The sequence below is a fragment of the Tauraco erythrolophus genome, chromosome Z (assembly GCF_009769465.1).
Source record: "Tauraco erythrolophus isolate bTauEry1 chromosome Z, bTauEry1.pri, whole genome shotgun sequence".
Classification (NCBI taxonomy): domain Eukaryota; kingdom Metazoa; phylum Chordata; class Aves; order Musophagiformes; family Musophagidae; genus Tauraco; species Tauraco erythrolophus.
In genome coordinates, this window is record NC_141496.1 from 50,837,989 (window position 1) to 50,854,393 (window position 16,405).

At 53.5% G+C, this 16,405-nt stretch overlaps 2 protein-coding genes across 2 annotated transcripts; both read left to right on the plus strand.

Moving 5' to 3' along the window:
- Positions 1-643: 643 nt before the first annotated feature.
- Positions 644-2,594, plus strand: LOC147526392 (cyclin-dependent kinase 4 inhibitor B-like). Its single transcript, XM_086629736.1, has 2 exons — positions 644-787; positions 2,331-2,594. The coding sequence occupies exons 1-2, from the start codon at positions 644-646 to the stop codon at positions 2,592-2,594; spliced, it is 408 nt and encodes a 135-aa protein (XP_086485862.1).
- A 10,971-nt stretch (positions 2,595-13,565) lies between these two features.
- On the plus strand, positions 13,566-16,332 carry LOC147526393 (cyclin-dependent kinase 4 inhibitor B-like). The gene is made up of 2 exons (XM_086629858.1): positions 13,566-13,775; positions 16,024-16,332. Exons 1-2 carry the CDS (start codon positions 13,632-13,634, stop codon positions 16,330-16,332), a joined length of 453 nt encoding a protein of 150 aa, XP_086485984.1. The 5' UTR covers positions 13,566-13,631.
- Positions 16,333-16,405: the final 73 nt, after the last annotated feature.

Sequence of the window (16,405 nt, forward strand, 5' to 3'; positions counted from 1 at the left end):
TGCTCCCTTTGCTCCTACCCTTCCCCTCGGCCTCTTCTCCTCTTGGGGCGGCCGGGCACAGGTTAAGACGCTGCTGCCCCGAAGAGGGCTGGGCGGGAAAAGAAATTTTAAAAAATAATTAAAAAAAAAAAAGAACAAAAAAGATGGAGAGCCTGCCCCGCCGCCGGACGCCCGCCCGGGAGCCCGGCCCTCCCGGCCCTCACAGCCCGCTCCGCCCCGTCTGGGCAAGGCCGAGGGCCGGCCGCGGGCGCTGCGCTCCGCCGCCGTGACGGTGACACGGGCACACGGGCGAGGCGGGCCCGCGGGGCCGGGCCGGGGCGGAGCGGCATCAGCTGAGCGGAGAAAACAAGCGTCGGGAGGCTCCGCCGCGTCCTCGCAGGTGGAGGCGGCCAGGGCGACAGCACCGCGCAGGCACCTCCGGGCCGGGCCGGGCCGGGCCGGGCCCGGGCGCGGGGCGGGCGGGGTGGTGCCGCCCGGAGCGCCGCGGTGGCGGAGCGGCGGGGCCGGGCGCTCCCATGGGGAGGGCGCCCCCCGCGGGCCGGGATCACCGCCAGCCGCCGGCGGCGCGGGGAGGCCGAGCGGCGGCTGCAGCGCTCCGCGGCGCCCGGCCGCCGGCGGCTGTGAGGCCGGGGCGAGGCGGGGCATGGCGCGCCGGACGGGCGGCACGCCGGAGGCGGACGAGCTGGCCAACGCCGCCGCCCGCGGCGACCTGCAGCGCCTGAGGGAGCTGCTAGACGGCGCGGCGGATCCCAACGCCGTCAATTCCTACGGCCGGACCCCCATCCAGGTAGGGAGGCGGGGGGGGCGTGCGGGCGGCGAGGAGGGGGCAGCGGCTTCTCCGCGCCCTAGGAGCGGCGGCGACAGCCCCCGGGCAGCATCCCGGCCGGCCGCTCCTCGACGGCTGCGCTCGGCTGCTGTCGAAGCGGCGCGACGCAGCGCCGCGGTTCGTCTCACCTTTCTGGAAAGGCGAAAGTCTATGACGGCCGCAACAGAGAGGTTTTAGTCTTACCAATCCTTGACTTTATTTTAACCAACTGAGATAGGATGACTCAAAACCGAGAACTTTAGTGCTCATCTCGCAATAAGCGTTCACTAAAAGTAACGAGTCACCTTTTCAGAAAGAATTACCCTTTCGTCATACCTCGTCTTCTGCTTTATGCGTTTATTAGTATTTTTCTTCTCCCTTGAAAAAAAAAAAAAAAAAAGGAGTATATTCTCTGATTCTCACGGTATATTCACTGACGCTTACGAGCAGCAACATCCGGGGGCGATAGCCTTGCCCAGCGGACCCTGCAGGTACGCAGCTAGCCGTCCCCGTGGGGCTCAGTCTGCCCACATTTTGCACTCGCGTGAACGTGTACATGGATGTAGTGCCCGGAGGTGCAGTAGCGACCAGGTTTATAAAGCTGAGTAAATTTCCGAGATAGTTCTAGCCAGCTCCTTCTTAAATTTTCAAAATAAAACGAAAGTGGGATAGTCTGAGAAGCTATATTTAAGTTTTGCGCCCAGTGCTTGCGCAACACTCTCCTACAAAATGTCGGTGCACCATTTCACCCGAAACACGTATCTGTTGTCGTCCTCCGACATGTTTTTCCTCTGCACCTTTGCGCAGCAGCGATTTAGTCCGTGCGCTGAACGCACTTCGGGACGCGCTGGGGGAAACGCAGTTCAGAAAACGGCGAGCCCGAGAGAGAGGGCTCCCGAGCATGTTGGTGCTGCATTGGGCAGGGGAGGGGTCAGGCTAAAAGTGCGTTTTCAGCCTCTCCTGAGGGCGAGGGAAGCGCGGGCGCCGTGCTGCAGGGAGGGCGGGTTCTCTGCACACGAGTGTCTCCTTGCCAGGGACCTCCTGGAAAAGCGTCCCGGGTGAGAGCGGGACGGCGGCTGCCTCCGAGAGCGACTCCACCGGCACGGTTCCGCGGTGGCCACTGCACGGCGGCTCGGGACTTGTCCTCGCTTCCTGCGGGGATGCGCCGGGAGAAGGGCCATCCCCTTTCCCCCGTCCCTCCCTCGCCAGCCGCCCCTCTGCCGGCCTCTGTCGCGGTGAGCTGCCCCGCGCGGGCCCGCACGCCCCGGCCCCGACGGGGCTGCCGCGCCGCCCTGCCCCACCTGCTCCGCCGCGTCCCGCGGCGCGGGAAAGGAGCGTTTCCCCAAGCTGCGCAACGCTCCCGCCGGTTCCGTGCTCTCCGCCGTTCGTGGCGCCGCCGGAGCTGGTTTCTAGGCCTCACCCCCGGATTTTCCGCTCCTTTCCGCGGGGGATCCCCGCTCCTGCGGGGCCGAACGAGAGAGCCGGAGCGGGGCGGGCGCGGCGCTGACGCTGTCTCTCCCCGCAGGTGATGATGATGGGCAGCCCGCGGGTGGCCGAGCTGCTGCTGGAGCGCGGAGCCGACCCCAACCGCCCCGACCCGCGCACCGGCTGCCTCCCGGCGCACGACGCGGCCCGCACCGGCTTCCTGGAGACGCTGGCGGCGCTGCACCGCGCCGGGGCGCGCCTCGACCTGCCCGACGGCCGCGGCCGCCTCCCGCTCGACGTGGCGGCGGGGGGCCCGCACGGACCGGTGGGCCGGTTCCTGCGCCACCCCCCGCCCCGCGCCTAGTCTCCTCCTGGGGCATCCCCTCCCCTAATTTATTGCCCGCGCCCGCCTCGGGAGACACGAAGTCGAGCGGCACTCACGCGTTGTAAATAGTCGCCGGATCGCGTCTCCCCGCTCGGATGCAGGAAGGACCGGCGGGATACGTATCGTTTTATACGCTGTACTTTGCACGTGTCTGTATGTTATCTTGCACTTGAAACCCCACGCCCCTCTCCTTTTTCCACGCTAGAGTCTGTGAAGAGAAATAAATATGAAGGAACACTCCCGCACAGAGATGGCACAATAAACCCTTCGTTTTTTTGACAGGACCGCGTCTGGACTTTCTGTTTACCCTTCTCCCCGGGGCTTCCCCGCTTGCACTTCCCAGCCCTCCGTCTGAAGGGGACGGCAGAGGCTCCGGGCTCTCCTGGGCCCAAGCCGACTGCTCTCCATTTGATTTCAGGCTCAAATGAAATAGGACTCAAGGGGGGCGCTGAAGCTGATCTCTGCCTCTCCCTAAGCAAAACCGGCCGGGACAGCAGGGAATCTAGGCTTCCCGGTGCGATTGCGGCTTTTGGCAAATACCTTCTTAAAACAACGTAAGATGCTGTGCATGTCTGTGCATGGGCCCGTGGCGCATCCGTGGCTCTTCTCATGAAGGTTGTAAACATGGGACCTGGAAAGAGAAAACAAAGAGCGATTTGTGTCTCTGCAAGCCCGATAACGCCCACGCTTGAATAGGTGTTCTACTAATTTGCAAGTGACCTTCCCTGAGTTGCTCTAAGTTTAGCAGTATCTTGAAGAAACCATGACGGTTGCAAAACGAAGGCGTCACAGAAATAAAAATTTAAAAAATCTTACGACCGAGCTCGACCCCAGGGTTTCCCAAGCTGCCCGGAGGTGACGTTTGGTAAAAAACAACCAAACAACCAAACAACCAAACAAAAAACAAACAAACAAACAAACAAACAAACCGTTGTAACAACAAGCGGTTGTGACGGCTGTGCTGCTGGAGGAGAGGAACGGGGGCGAGGGGTAAATCAATTATCTGAGAGCCAATACGTATGTCACTGACTGCCCCGGCGCAGGGAAGCTGGGTGTGAGCATGCCGCGGTAAAACCACAGCGGCGGCCCAGCCTCCGCCAGGGAGAAGCGGGCGGCCGGGGAGACCTGCTCCCGCCGCGGCGAGTCCCGAAGCTCCGCGGGTGTGCTGCGGGCAGCGGCCGGGCAGCTGCCGGGCAGCGGCCGGGAGGACGGAGCTTCCAGCCCGTGCGGCTGGTGCCGCTCCCGCCGCACCAGTGGGAGACTCCCACTCCTCCCTCCCCGGATCCCACGCGGGGCTGTGCTCCCACATCCCGCGGGTTCGGGACAGAGAAAGGGAAGCAAGGCGGGGCAGCGGGAGAGCTCTGGTCCCCTTTCCCAGCGGAAATCCTAGGCACTTTGCGGAGCTACCTGTAGAGAATTAACGGGGGGGAAGATTTCTCTTTGTTTCGCATTCCTACCGAGTGTCCCACTCCTAGGTATTTCACACATAAACGCTAAAAATAATATACATACTTTTTATATAACGTATTGGAATATGTAATTTACTACAACATAATTTTATACAATGCGTGCTTTATATTTACTTCGTATAAGTTGGCAGGCTACAAATTTGTAGTTATGCCGTTTATGTACATAATACATCTATATAATGCCTATATAAAAATATACAAAATAGGCGTGTGTATAAAAACCGTTATGATTATGTATCAAGCCTACGTATTTTCGTATCGATTATTTTTATATGTAATGTGTTTCGTTTAATTATAACTACATTATATGCATATAAAATAAGCACAAAAAATCACATTATATTTAGACTATATTCATGCTTCTTTATTATAAGAATGCCTAGAATATGTATTTTATACATATCTTTAAATAGGAAACATACAAAATTACAATATGCGGTGATAACGCCTTATGGAACTGTACCATATTCTGTCTCAGCACACGGCATAGCCATAAGCGAGCCAAGGACAACACTTGGGACATAGCAGTCAAGCGCCTGCATGCCATGTCTGAGGGAACCAGGATGGAACCAGGACTAAACACGGAGATAGGGCAAGGCTGCAAGGCTAGAGACTGATTACCCTCTTTACAGAAGAGTAAGGGTCTGGTAAACTACACTTCCAACTACCAACCTCAGACCAGCATTCCTGCCTTAAAAGCTCATTTTCCTTCAAGAACCAGAATTTGATTTAAAATTTTATTTTATGAGTGTTTACATTCTGGTTTATGAATCAACAACAACAACAACAACTACAATAATAGTAATAATAATAACAACAATAATAATAATATTAACAATAATAATAACAATAATAATAATGATAACAATAATAATAGGCAGGGAAGTAACAGACTTTCCTAGGCTGACCGCACCAAACGAGCAGAATATACCCGCAAAGCCCAGCAGGGCTAAATGTCTAATTACTATAAATCTGCCTCACGACATAGATCCGGAGCCCCTTTCCGGGTCAGGCCCATGGCGGAGGCTACTTACCCTGTGGGAGGATGGAGGTCCCCGACACGATCCTGCTCGGCCGCAGGACCTTCCACAGGCACCTTCAGCGTCAGCCCCAGGGCTTGGAGTCCTTCCTGAAAAGAACAGTAATTGGTTAACAACAAACAGCAGCGGCAATGCACGCTTCGAGAAAGCCCGGAAAGCATTACGTTTAACGTGGCAGACAGCTCGCGCTTTTTACTTTTTAATTCCGCAGCACTAATTGAGTACCCGCGCGCACACGCGCGCGCACACGCAGCAGGGCTCGCGCCCTGCGCACGGCGGGATGCTCGGCGGGCCCGGCTCGGCCATGCATTCAGCGTTGGTGGGGATTTGGTTTCTATTGCCAAAACTGTCAGTTCATCCTCCCACCGCCGCTGCGGCACCTGCATCGTGCACCCCGGCCGGCGTTTATTTCTCTCGATTCTGCCTTGCCTATCGTCGCCACGGGAGGGGAAAAGAAAAGAAAAAAGAAGAAAAAAAAAAAAAAAAAAAAGAAAGAAAGAAAGAAAGAAAGAAAAGGCTCATCTCTCGAATTGCTGCTTTCATTTCGAAATGGTTCTTTTCACTCACCCATTTCCCAGGCTCGAAATCGGACTCGGTCCAGGAGAAACCATTACAGGCTCTTCTTTATTAGCTTTGCTGTTAGGGTTACTCCGTGCCCAGGCAGAAGAAGGAAACTTCTATTGACATCGGTGTTATTACTGTTTGTCCAGCCGAGAAAAGGAGCTGTTTGTTAGGGGGGGGGGGGGGGGGGGGGGGGGGGGGAGGGGGGCGGTTTGCGTACGCATACATTCACCAGCCGTCCCAGGGACCGCCGCGCTGCCTCCCGTCCCCAGAGGCTTCCTCGTCAGCCTCCCGCACTCCCTCCGCACCCCCGGCTCCGCGCCCAGCCGCGTCCAGCTGCGCCGCGTCCCGCCGTGCCGAGCAGGGCCTCGCCGCACCCGCGGAGGGCGAAGATGCGCCCGCAGAACCGACACCCTCCCTTCCCATCACCTTTCCCCGCGCCTCGCACGAAGGTATCCCGCACCCTGGGAGGGGGGATACGCAGGCAGAGGGGCTCCCGAGGACGGGGAATGGGACGGGGCAGGGGGTTAGCAGAACCCCTCCCGCCGCCCAGAGATCCTCTGCCTGATGGCAGGCCTTGCTCAGCACCGGCTGTCGAGGGGCTCAGCACCCCTCCAGCCGCCCCCACGGCAGTGCCTGGAGCCGGCCCGGGCGGCCGGCAGGTTGCTCTGGGCTCTTCAGCGCTCCTCCGCTGCTCCCCCCCCTCCCCCCCCTCCGCTCCAAAATCTCACCCTCCAAACCGAAAACAAAGCGATCCGGTACCGTGGAGCACGGCCCGGGAGAAGGCCGGGGGAGAGGAAACAGTTAATTACCCGTTTCGGTTACCGGCGGGGGGAGACGAGATCCGCTTTTTTTTTCTTTTTTTTTTTTTTTCGCTCCGCTACGCAACGGCCCCGCGTCGCGTTCAAATGACCATGTGACAAGGAAATCGCTGCTCGCCCGGGCCAATACTGGCCTGCGCTTTTAAAGCGGCAGGGATCCGCTAGCCGCCTCTCCGGGGCACCAGCGCGGCCCCCGGGGGCACGGGCGGGGGTTGCGGTGCGCCGGGCCGCCGCAGCCCTCGCCCCGCCGAGGGTCTCCCGAGGGGAGCGAGGTCCAAACCCAACCAAATAACAAGGAAAAAAAAAAACAAAAAAACACAACAACAAACCAAACAACTAAATAGCACACTCCTCCCAAATGGAGCGGGAGGTGGCGTGTTTGGAGGGGACAGATCCGGGGGGGGGGGGGGGGGGGCGGCAAGGACATGTCGTCAGGGCTTTATTTGAAAGCAGGGGAGCGCCCTGCGATTGGCCGGCCTCCACGCCCGTTCGGTGGTAGTGCTCCCCGGGGCGAGTCGGTGGGAGGGGAGAGGAGCCGGCGGCCTCCCCCGTCCCCATCCCCCGCCGCCGGTCCTCCTTCCCCCGCTTTCGAGGCGGGAGCCATCATCATGGGAGGCGTTTAAGGGCAGAGGAGGGGCGGGGGAGGGGGGGGGGGAGGGAGGTAAGGCGAAATGGGGAGTCGAAATTAGTCAAACGGAAAAGAAAAAAAAAAAAAGAAGAAGAAGAAAAAAAAAAGAGAGAAAAAAAAAAAAGAAAGCAAATGCTCTCCAATGAATGGAGGGTGAGAGGGCCGATTCACCGGCGGGGCCCCACCGGGGAGGTATTTGTAGCGCGGCGCGCCGGGGGCTCCCCTGCACCCATGACACCCCGGATAAGGTGCACCGTCCGCTTTCCGCAAGCCCTCAGCCGGCGCCAGGCCCGGGCGCTGGGATGGCGCGTCCTTCGCGGCGTCGTCGGGGCGCTGGGTCGGCGGCGCTGGCCTCCGCGCCTCGCGCTGCTCCTGGTCCTGCGCAGGAGGCGCCGCGGGAGCCACCGGCCCAGGTAGGGCCCGCGGGGGGCGGCGGGGACTTGGGGCGGGGGGGGGGGGGTTGGGTAGGGAGGGAGGGACGGCTGCGGTCGTCGCAGGCGGCCCGACGGGGCGGGGGGAGCGGGAGCGGGAGCCGGTGGTGGTCGGCCCAGGGGGAGCTGGGTGCCCGCTCCCCGTGGCAGCCCGGCCCTGGTCCCGCAGCGCTGCGCAGCCCTCTCCCTGCCACATGCTCAGATTACACGGGGAACACGTGAGGTTTGCACAGGCGTGGGGGTTATTATTTTCTTTCTTTTTTTTTTTTTCCTTTTCCTTTTTTTTTTTTCTTTTCTTTCTTTCTTTTTTTTTTTTTTTAAACGCAGTAGAAAATGACAAGGTCTTGAAAAGTTACTGTAACTTGTTTCTGCCTTTCCCTCCCCTCTCCTTTTTAAGTTTTTCTTTTCGTTTTCTCTATGGCTAATTTAAAAAAAAATAAACCCATCACCTCTTGCCAACATTTGCAGACAGTTCCTTGCGAACAAGGAACGTAACTATTGCTCTGAAGAGAGAAAATGGCCCCTGTTTTCCCAGCGTGTATTACTTTCCACTGCTGTAAATGACAGTGAAATATAGTGGCCTACTTTGCCTTCCCTTGCTGTTCTATAAATGTGCGCAATAGGAGTCAGAGCGGCCGAGCAGCGTCAGAAAGAGTAATTAAAATTCATTTGTATGAAGGACCTTGAGAGACACCCGAGGTGGAGGCGTTTTCAGAGGCTTTTTCCTGACTGCAGAGTGCAAAATCGGGTTGTTGTGAATCTGCGCGACGCAGCTTAGGCCTCGATCATTACACATAATTAGCCACATTATGAAAAATAAAGCGAATGTTAATTTTGACGAGTATTCGAGGATTGTTCTGAAAAATCCTCGTAGGAAGTCGTTAGGGGAGTTCACAACCTCGTCTAATACACAGCACAGGCTGGAGAAGAACAGAGGTAGAAGAGAAGGAAAGTAGAAACATTTGCCTGCAATTATACACAAAAATAGACATGATATATTTTTTATATATATAAAAAATGTATCTATAACAAATAAACCCTTCAAGCTGTAGGACACGAGATGTGGAGATAAAGCAATTCAGAGTTTGCCTGCTCCAGTCACTGGTTAGATCACTTTCAGTGCTTTCTGAATACGAAATGTGGAGAGATACACAGACACACACGTATGTATATGTGTGTGTGTATATTTACATTTATAAATATATATTTACAAATATCTATTTACAAATATTTATATATAAATCAGAAACAATATCCAGTGTTCCTTGTTACCTTCAAATTCCTCGTTTCTTGCATTTGTAGTAGGCCTAATTTCTTCATCTTTCACTAAATGTGGAGAAAAGAAACTATAAACTCTAGCTGACCTGAAATGCACAAATCTCGAGTATGAAACATAAATATGAGGGTGCTGATTATCTCGAAGTAAATTCGCTGTAGCAAGGACAAAACCTTCTCGTGGATCAGGCAGTCTGGCATTTTTTTTTCTGTCTATTTCCACACTTGCTGGAAATGCTGCTACTTCCCCCCTCCACCCTCCCTGAGCTTTTCATCGGGTAAATCGAGTTCTTCTAAAATGCCAGTTAGCTCTAAAATAGTCACTGAAATGTGCTGAAAATCTGATTCTGAAGGCGCTGGCGAGGGGTAAAACAAGGAGGTGTGCTTAACCTAAAAAACAAAATTACGAGATTTCTCCTTTTGCCTAAACATACTCCTTGCATAATAGAACGTAACATTACAGTCACAAAAGTAATGCGTAGATATTTTGGCAGCTCAGAGAGAACAAACCCCAAACCCATAGTATTTCGGGCCACAGTCTGCAGGAAGGAGGCGGCTTCATGTTCGGATTAGGTAGAAATCTGTTTCAGGAGGGGAAAAAAAGTTTGGTAATAAAGAGAACACAGCTCTTTTTGTCCTTTTTTCCTATTTAGAGAGACGGGTCTCATTCTCAAGCTTTGTTAAAAATTAAATTGCTTAATTAACTAGGTGGAACAAATAACATTTTAACACTCCCTGTGCAGTGTTAGAGAGAGAGAATCTTTCGTTGAAAAAGAGTCCACAAAACTGCTTCTGAACCCTGAGCGGGCCCGAGGCAGCGACCGACACTCAAAAATTGGCTGATAGAGACAATTCGACAGACACCCACCCGGGCAGAAAACCGGCCACGCCTTGACGTGGTTTTCTTCCAACATCTAGACCTATTTACTTCTTAGGACGATGGGAGACATTTTATTTGTTTTACTTTGTGTGCGTATATTTGTTATTTGTCTTTGGTCTGTTATTTGGTTTTGTGGTTGTTTGTTTTTTTTTTTTTACCTTTTTTTTTACCTTTTTTTTTTTAAAAAAAAAGGGAGTATTTTACCTGACGAATGCTTGATTGCTTTTTGTAAACTGTGAGGTGATTATCCAGAGCAATTAGGTCCTTTTACTTTCCGATAACTCCATAGCCTAAATAGCGGGACCGAAATAATGTACATCTGAATTTTTCTGGAACGTTCCTAAGAAAAAATGTAAAAATTTTAGGGCAGCATATTGCATTCAGAAATGCGCTCTGCGCAGTTTTGTCTCACGCGACTCGGAAAACAGAAACCGAAGTGTTTATTCTTTATTATTACAGGTTGTTGGGTTGATTTTGGGTTTTTGTGTGTGTGGTGGGTTTTTTCAGTTTGTTTGTTTGTTGCATAATTTTTATGTTCAAAATAAACCTCTATGGTGCAAATTCTAAAGATCTAAAATTAAGGTGCTAAATTTTCCTGTTCTTTCCCAATATATGTAATGAGGATAATTATCTTTGCAGATACACTGATATTTTAAGCTGAAGAGTGAAGGATACTGTTAAACTATTTCTAGTAATCGTTTTTGCTTAATTTGCAGCGTAACTCCAAACAACTGTTTTTTCCCCTCTTAATTATAAATCAGATTATTTCCATGCAACTTCTCCATTGCACCTCTCCCCACCGCTGCCCGTCGTGCGCCTTTTTTGCTTATTTGCAGGCGAGGAAATCCCAATATTCTGTTCTCTATAGTTTGTCTCTTTGTAGTATTTAATTAACTCCTAAACGTATTACCAAAATATTCGTTAGATGATAGAATAACTCGCGTACATGTTTTGAATTTTTTTTTTCTATTTATTTTTTTGCGTTAAAGGGGTAGTACTTGCTGAACCTTAAACATGGCGTAAGATAGCTGCTTTTGGTAACTGAAAACTACCTTTTTCGTCCTGCATGCTATCACCAAAACATCTTAGAACACTTTGCAGGATTGCTGTACTGTAGTATTAAAATGGATCTGTTTTCAGTGTCAAAGTTCGGTATTGTTGAACAGTGACTTTAAAAATAAATAAGAGGAGAAATATAGGATAGGGAGACTGCTTAATGTGGATCGACTTTTTTTTTTTTTTTTCTTTTTTTTTTAATTTGGGAAAGTATCTTTGCAGTAAGGTTTGCTGAGGAGAGAAGGTGATTTCTCCTCCCTTCCTCCAGGATACAAGTGTTATACACAGATCGTTTTTCAAAACACTTTAGCACAGCTTCGGCTATTGTTTCCCTGACTTCAGATATGACCGTACGTTGTTATGTTTCGATAAATTTGAGGTCGTTTGTTGGTACCAGAATTGTGCAAAACAGGATTTTCATTTGTGGGGGGGAAAAATCGTACGGCTTCCAAAATGTAACTTCAAATTGTGTCGTTTTGATGGTCTGGTAGCTTGATAAGTGATTTGGAGGGTCGGTAATCGTTAGCATGGGACCATGTTTGCTATTTTATGCCATTCTGCGATTTCGCAGCTTTTAACAGATTTTAGCAGGGATGGAGATGCAGACAGGCCGTGTGACTCGTCTAGTAACGTCTTCACTTACAAATAAGTTGGCGTGTGGGTGTATAATTTTTTTTGTACTTATATATTCACAAAAAGACACGTATGCATATATTTATACACACACACACGCAAATGCGTAAAATGCACTACCGATACTATTTCACAGAAAGCAAAGTTAGCCAGCCATAATATGCAACCCTGCTGCTCCTCAATACTGATTTGAGATTTTAATACACCTGACACACGTAACCAAGGAAGTTTTCTCCTTGGATTTATCTCTACATGGCTATCACGCAGAGGACTGGTAGGCACTTTGCCTGGTGGATGGGGGATCCTTTCCTTTTAATTTCTCAGATTTTATGGACTTTTCAAAAAATCCACTTTTAAACTTTTTTATTATTATTATTTATATCTTTTTTTAATTTATTTTTTTTAATCGCCCGCCAGCCCTGAGGTCTGCTCTGCACCGTGCGCTGCAGCAAAACCACGGAGCGTGGGAGCCCGCCGCGGGTCCCTGCCGAGCGGGCGTCTCAACCCACCCCAGCCCCCTTCAAATGTCGCACCCTGCTCTCGCAGCTCCACTTTCCCCCGAAACTTCGCGAGGGAGGCTCAGAAAGCCGCCAAATGACGAAATTTCAGTGAACCTCTCACTTGCTAACGCGGGGATAAAATTTGTTTTTTTTTTTTTTCTCCTCATCCAAGGATGCCTCTGCATTTCAGCTGTCGGTACACGTAGACATAAAATAGCCTTTTTTCGTATTTCGCCACATACGGCTGCTCGCGTGCCCGACAGGAGAGGGGAAGGTTAACGCCGAAGGGAACAAAGGTGCATTTGCACCGCGGATACTGCTTCTGTGGCAATCGCACCGGTTTTCCACAGTTAAAAAGAGATTAGGGAACTGACGGGGGGGAGGGGGGGGCGGGGGGGGCAAACAAAGAGGGGGAAAGAAAAAAAAAACCCACAACAACAAACTAAAAAAGCTTCCTTAATCTGTTTTCTGTATTTGCTCACTTCACTGTCCGACCTCGGCGGTGGCTCCGAAAAGCCCCACTTTCTGCACTGCCCTGCGGGAATGCAGGAGCCTTCATCCCCTTCCTTCGCCTTGCCTCCTACACAGCTTTGCCGGCAGCTTCGAGCCGCGGGTCGCGGGTGCTGCGCAGCCCCGCGGGCGCTGGGGCCGATCCTCCGCTCCCTTCGACGGAGGAGGAGGGAAGGGGGGCGCCTGGGGGGAGGGGTGGTATCACGGGGCCCGCAACGGGAAGCCGCTTTGTCCAGAAGGGATGAGATGGATGGTGAAAAGCAGGGGGAGGAGTCAGGTGCTTGTTTTTTGGGGAACGTCCCAGCGGCAAGGCGAGGACGGCTGGAGCCGTACGTTGTCCCACTGCCGTTTTCCAGTCCGCGAGAGGCTCCCGCAGGGCCGGGGTGAAGCGGTCCTCTTCGGCCGGGTGCCATTAGGTGGATCGCAGACTTCCTGCGGGCACGGCTCTCTTCCTCATCCGGGCCGCCCGCTCCCGGCCGGCAGCGGGACGGAGGGACGGACCCCAGACCCATGGCTCGGAGGGGCTTAGGGCAGGGCAGGGCCCGTCTCCGGAGGCAGAAGCCAAATCCATCACTCGAACAAGAGTCCCCCTCTGTCCCGGGAAGTCTCTAATTCGTCCCCCTCCCGCCCCACGCGAAATAACAGCGGGGTGCGTCCCACCTGCCCGGCCTGGGGCAGCTGTGGCCAGCCCGGGGAAGCCGTTTGCCGTCGGGTCTGCGCCCCACTCCCTTGCCTTCTCACCCCCTTCTCCGCGTGTGGGGGGGTGAGGGGCGCCGGGCCCCCATCCCTACGGAGGGAGACAGCCCCCGCGGCAGGCTCCCCGCGCTCTCGGGGGGCTGTGAATTCGCGCTCCCCCGCGGGGGTGCCGAGCTGCCCCCGGCTCTCAGCTTGCGGAGCCGTCTGCCGGCACCCCGCGGCCCTCTGCCGCTCTCCCGTACCCCCCTGGAGAGCGGATTTTACCGCAGCCGCCGGGACCGCGCTCGCCTCCCGGCTCGGAGCCGGGGGCGGGGGGTGCTGCTGCGCCCTGCCCCGCCGGGGGTGTGCCCGGGGGGGGAGGGGGTGGGGGTCCGCCGTGCCGTGCCCGGGGGCCCCGGGCCGGGGGGCGGCCGCTGCTCTCGGGGAGGAGAAGCTGCGGCACTGCGGAGAGCGAGGTCCCGGCCAGGGCAGACGGAAAGCCGGGGGCAGCCGTGTGGGTCGGGCCGGCGGGGAGCGATGGAGGGGTCCCCCCGGCGCGACGGCTGCGGTGACCGGCTGTGCAGCGCCGCCGCTCGCGGGGACCGCGAGGAGGTGCGGAAGCTCCTGGACGCGGGCGCGGATCCTAATGGGACCAATTCCTTTGGGAGGACCCCGCTCCAGGTACGGAGCACCGAAGGGTGGGGGCGAAGGGTGGGGGGAGCTGTCCTCTGCCACGCTGGCGGGGGAGGGGGGGAGGGAGGAAGGATTTCGGAGTTTCAATGAATTTTTGTTGTTGTTATCGGAACCGGAGTCCAACCGCAGCTGTCTGCATAAAGGCGGGCGCTCCTCCGAGCCGTCGCCCTCCTGCGAATACTAATGGGCGTTTAGAGGGGCACCGCTAGCAGCAAACGAATTATGCTAGAGGGTACTTAAAGGGAGAAGCGGGACTGCAAAATCCGCTCTCAGAAAGGTTTGAGGAAGTTGACTGCGCTTCGATCAACTTTTCGTGGTTTTGTGCTTGTTTTAAATATAGCCTTAACGATTCTTTTCCCCTAAATAAATAGAAAAATTGTCTCTTACTCCTATATTCATGCGAGAGAACGGCACAGAAGACGGCGCTGAAATTGTCACTGAGTAGGAATTGTAACTTGAAACTAGGTACATATTAGCGGTCACTGTTATTAGTAGTATTTTTAATATTCACTATTCATCAATAGTGGTATTATTCATTGGTAGATATAAAGTACCCGTTTGTAGTGGAGTTGTTTTCCAGGCATTTTGAGAGCTAGAAGTGTGTTGCATTAATCAACATACTTAAGATCAAAGTTTTTAAATGGTCATTGAACGATTAATGTACTGTGTTTTAAGCTGGAGTTGTGTATTTCATGAAAAGGTCTTCTCGAGTTGTCATTTGAAGCGATATATTTAAAGATTCACCAGCTAACCTGAACAGCCATTTTGGTTCTTGCACTTTATATATGGAAAAAAAAAGAGAAATATTTCTGTTAAGTCAGTCACTGAGAACGACTCTGAGAAAGTTATTCGTTTTGGTTTTGTTGTAGCTTCAAATTCCAGATGCAAAGGGTCTCTAAATTGCTGTAAATTTTCTCTTTCCTCCCCTCATTTCAGAGTGAGACTAAGTTCTGTTTCCCTTGCCAGCACCTTGCAAAATGGCTGCCACTCTGACATGTAGACTCTCTTTGTGTTTCTGAAAAACTTAGCCTCTACAGGAATTTATTAATTATGAAATTTATAAGCATTTTCACACTTCTATTATAAATAAAACCAAATATTTGTAGTACATAACCGAATTCCCTCGAGAAAGAAAATAACGAGAAAAGCTATTGTCTCAAGGTATTTTCTACCGTGTTAAAACTCAATTTATGGAGCTTAAAATTCCGTTGAAAATGACCAGGAGAACGCGGGAACTAAACTCTCAAGTGACATTTTCGTTTGTTTGTTTGTCTGTTTGTTGTATTTGTTTGTTTGTTTTTGGTTTGGTTTGCTTCAATCATGCAAGATCGGACCTTGCACGAAGTTTCTGCTTTTGATTCAGCTGCAGTGGCATCAGGGCTCGGCAGAAAAGTTTTGTGCGTCACCCATGAGCGCTCAACAGCTTTCCTTGCTCCTGTGAGAAGCAGCACAGGTTTAGCCAGAGCTGAGAGAGAGAAAAACGCCTCGACCCAGAACTCAGGAGGGGGGAAATCCACACCGGGCCCTGAAAAAAAAAGGCGAACCACTCACTGCCAGGGCTGTCGCACCTCGCCCGGGCGCGCTCGCCGTGCTGCGAGCTGCGCTGTTTATTGCCGAATCAGTGACGCATCCTAAGTGACAGCAGGCTTAATGCGAGGCCCCTCAGGGCTGTCGCGGAATATATAGTGTGCAGATATATAGAGTGTGCATGTACGTATACGCACTCGCACACACTATTTATGGTATAATAAATGGTGTATATAAATGGTATATAAAAATGGCATGTATCTATATGTACACACATACACACCTGTGTGTATATATACATGTACATATATGTGTGCGTGTGTATAAATATAAATACGCACACCACAAGTATCATATATGCCATGGTATATATATATATATGAACCATATAAAACGTGAAACAGAACATTCATATACCTAGTAGCTAGTCCGGAAATCACACGCATGGTAGCTAATATTTTAATTGACCGTAGAATCACGGAGCACCTCAAGCTGCAAGGGACCCATAAGGATCGTCGAGTACAGCCGTGCGCGTTCATGCAGGTCACAGCTACAAGTAGCTGCCACAGGAAAATTATGCCCAAAAGACACCCCAAACCCGTAGCCTCCCGGCCCTCAGCCGCCGCCCCCCCGGCTCTCCGCAGCCGCCGTGCTCCGCGGTGCCCCGCGGCGCGGGCGGGCGCGGCGCTGACGCTGTCTCTCCCCGCAGGTGATGATGATGGGCAGCCCGCGGGTGGCCGAGCTGCTGCTGGAGCGCGGAGCCGACCCCAACCGCCCCGACCCGCGCACCGGCTGCCTCCCGGCGCACGACGCGGCCCGCACCGGCTTCCTGGAGACGCTGGCGGCGCTGCACCGCGCCGGGGCGCGCCTCGACCTGCCCGACGGCCGCGGCCGCCTCCCGCTCGACGTGGCGGCGGGGGGCCCGCACGGACCGGTGGGCCGGTTCCTGCGCCACCCGCCGCCCCTCCCCGCCGCCCCACCGGGCGCCGGGCCTGGCGCGGAGGGGGCGGCGCGCTGACCCACCGCCGGCCGCCCCGCCCGGCCGCGCTTCGCCCCGCTGTCCGCCGCTCCCCCCTCGCCGCAGCGCCCGA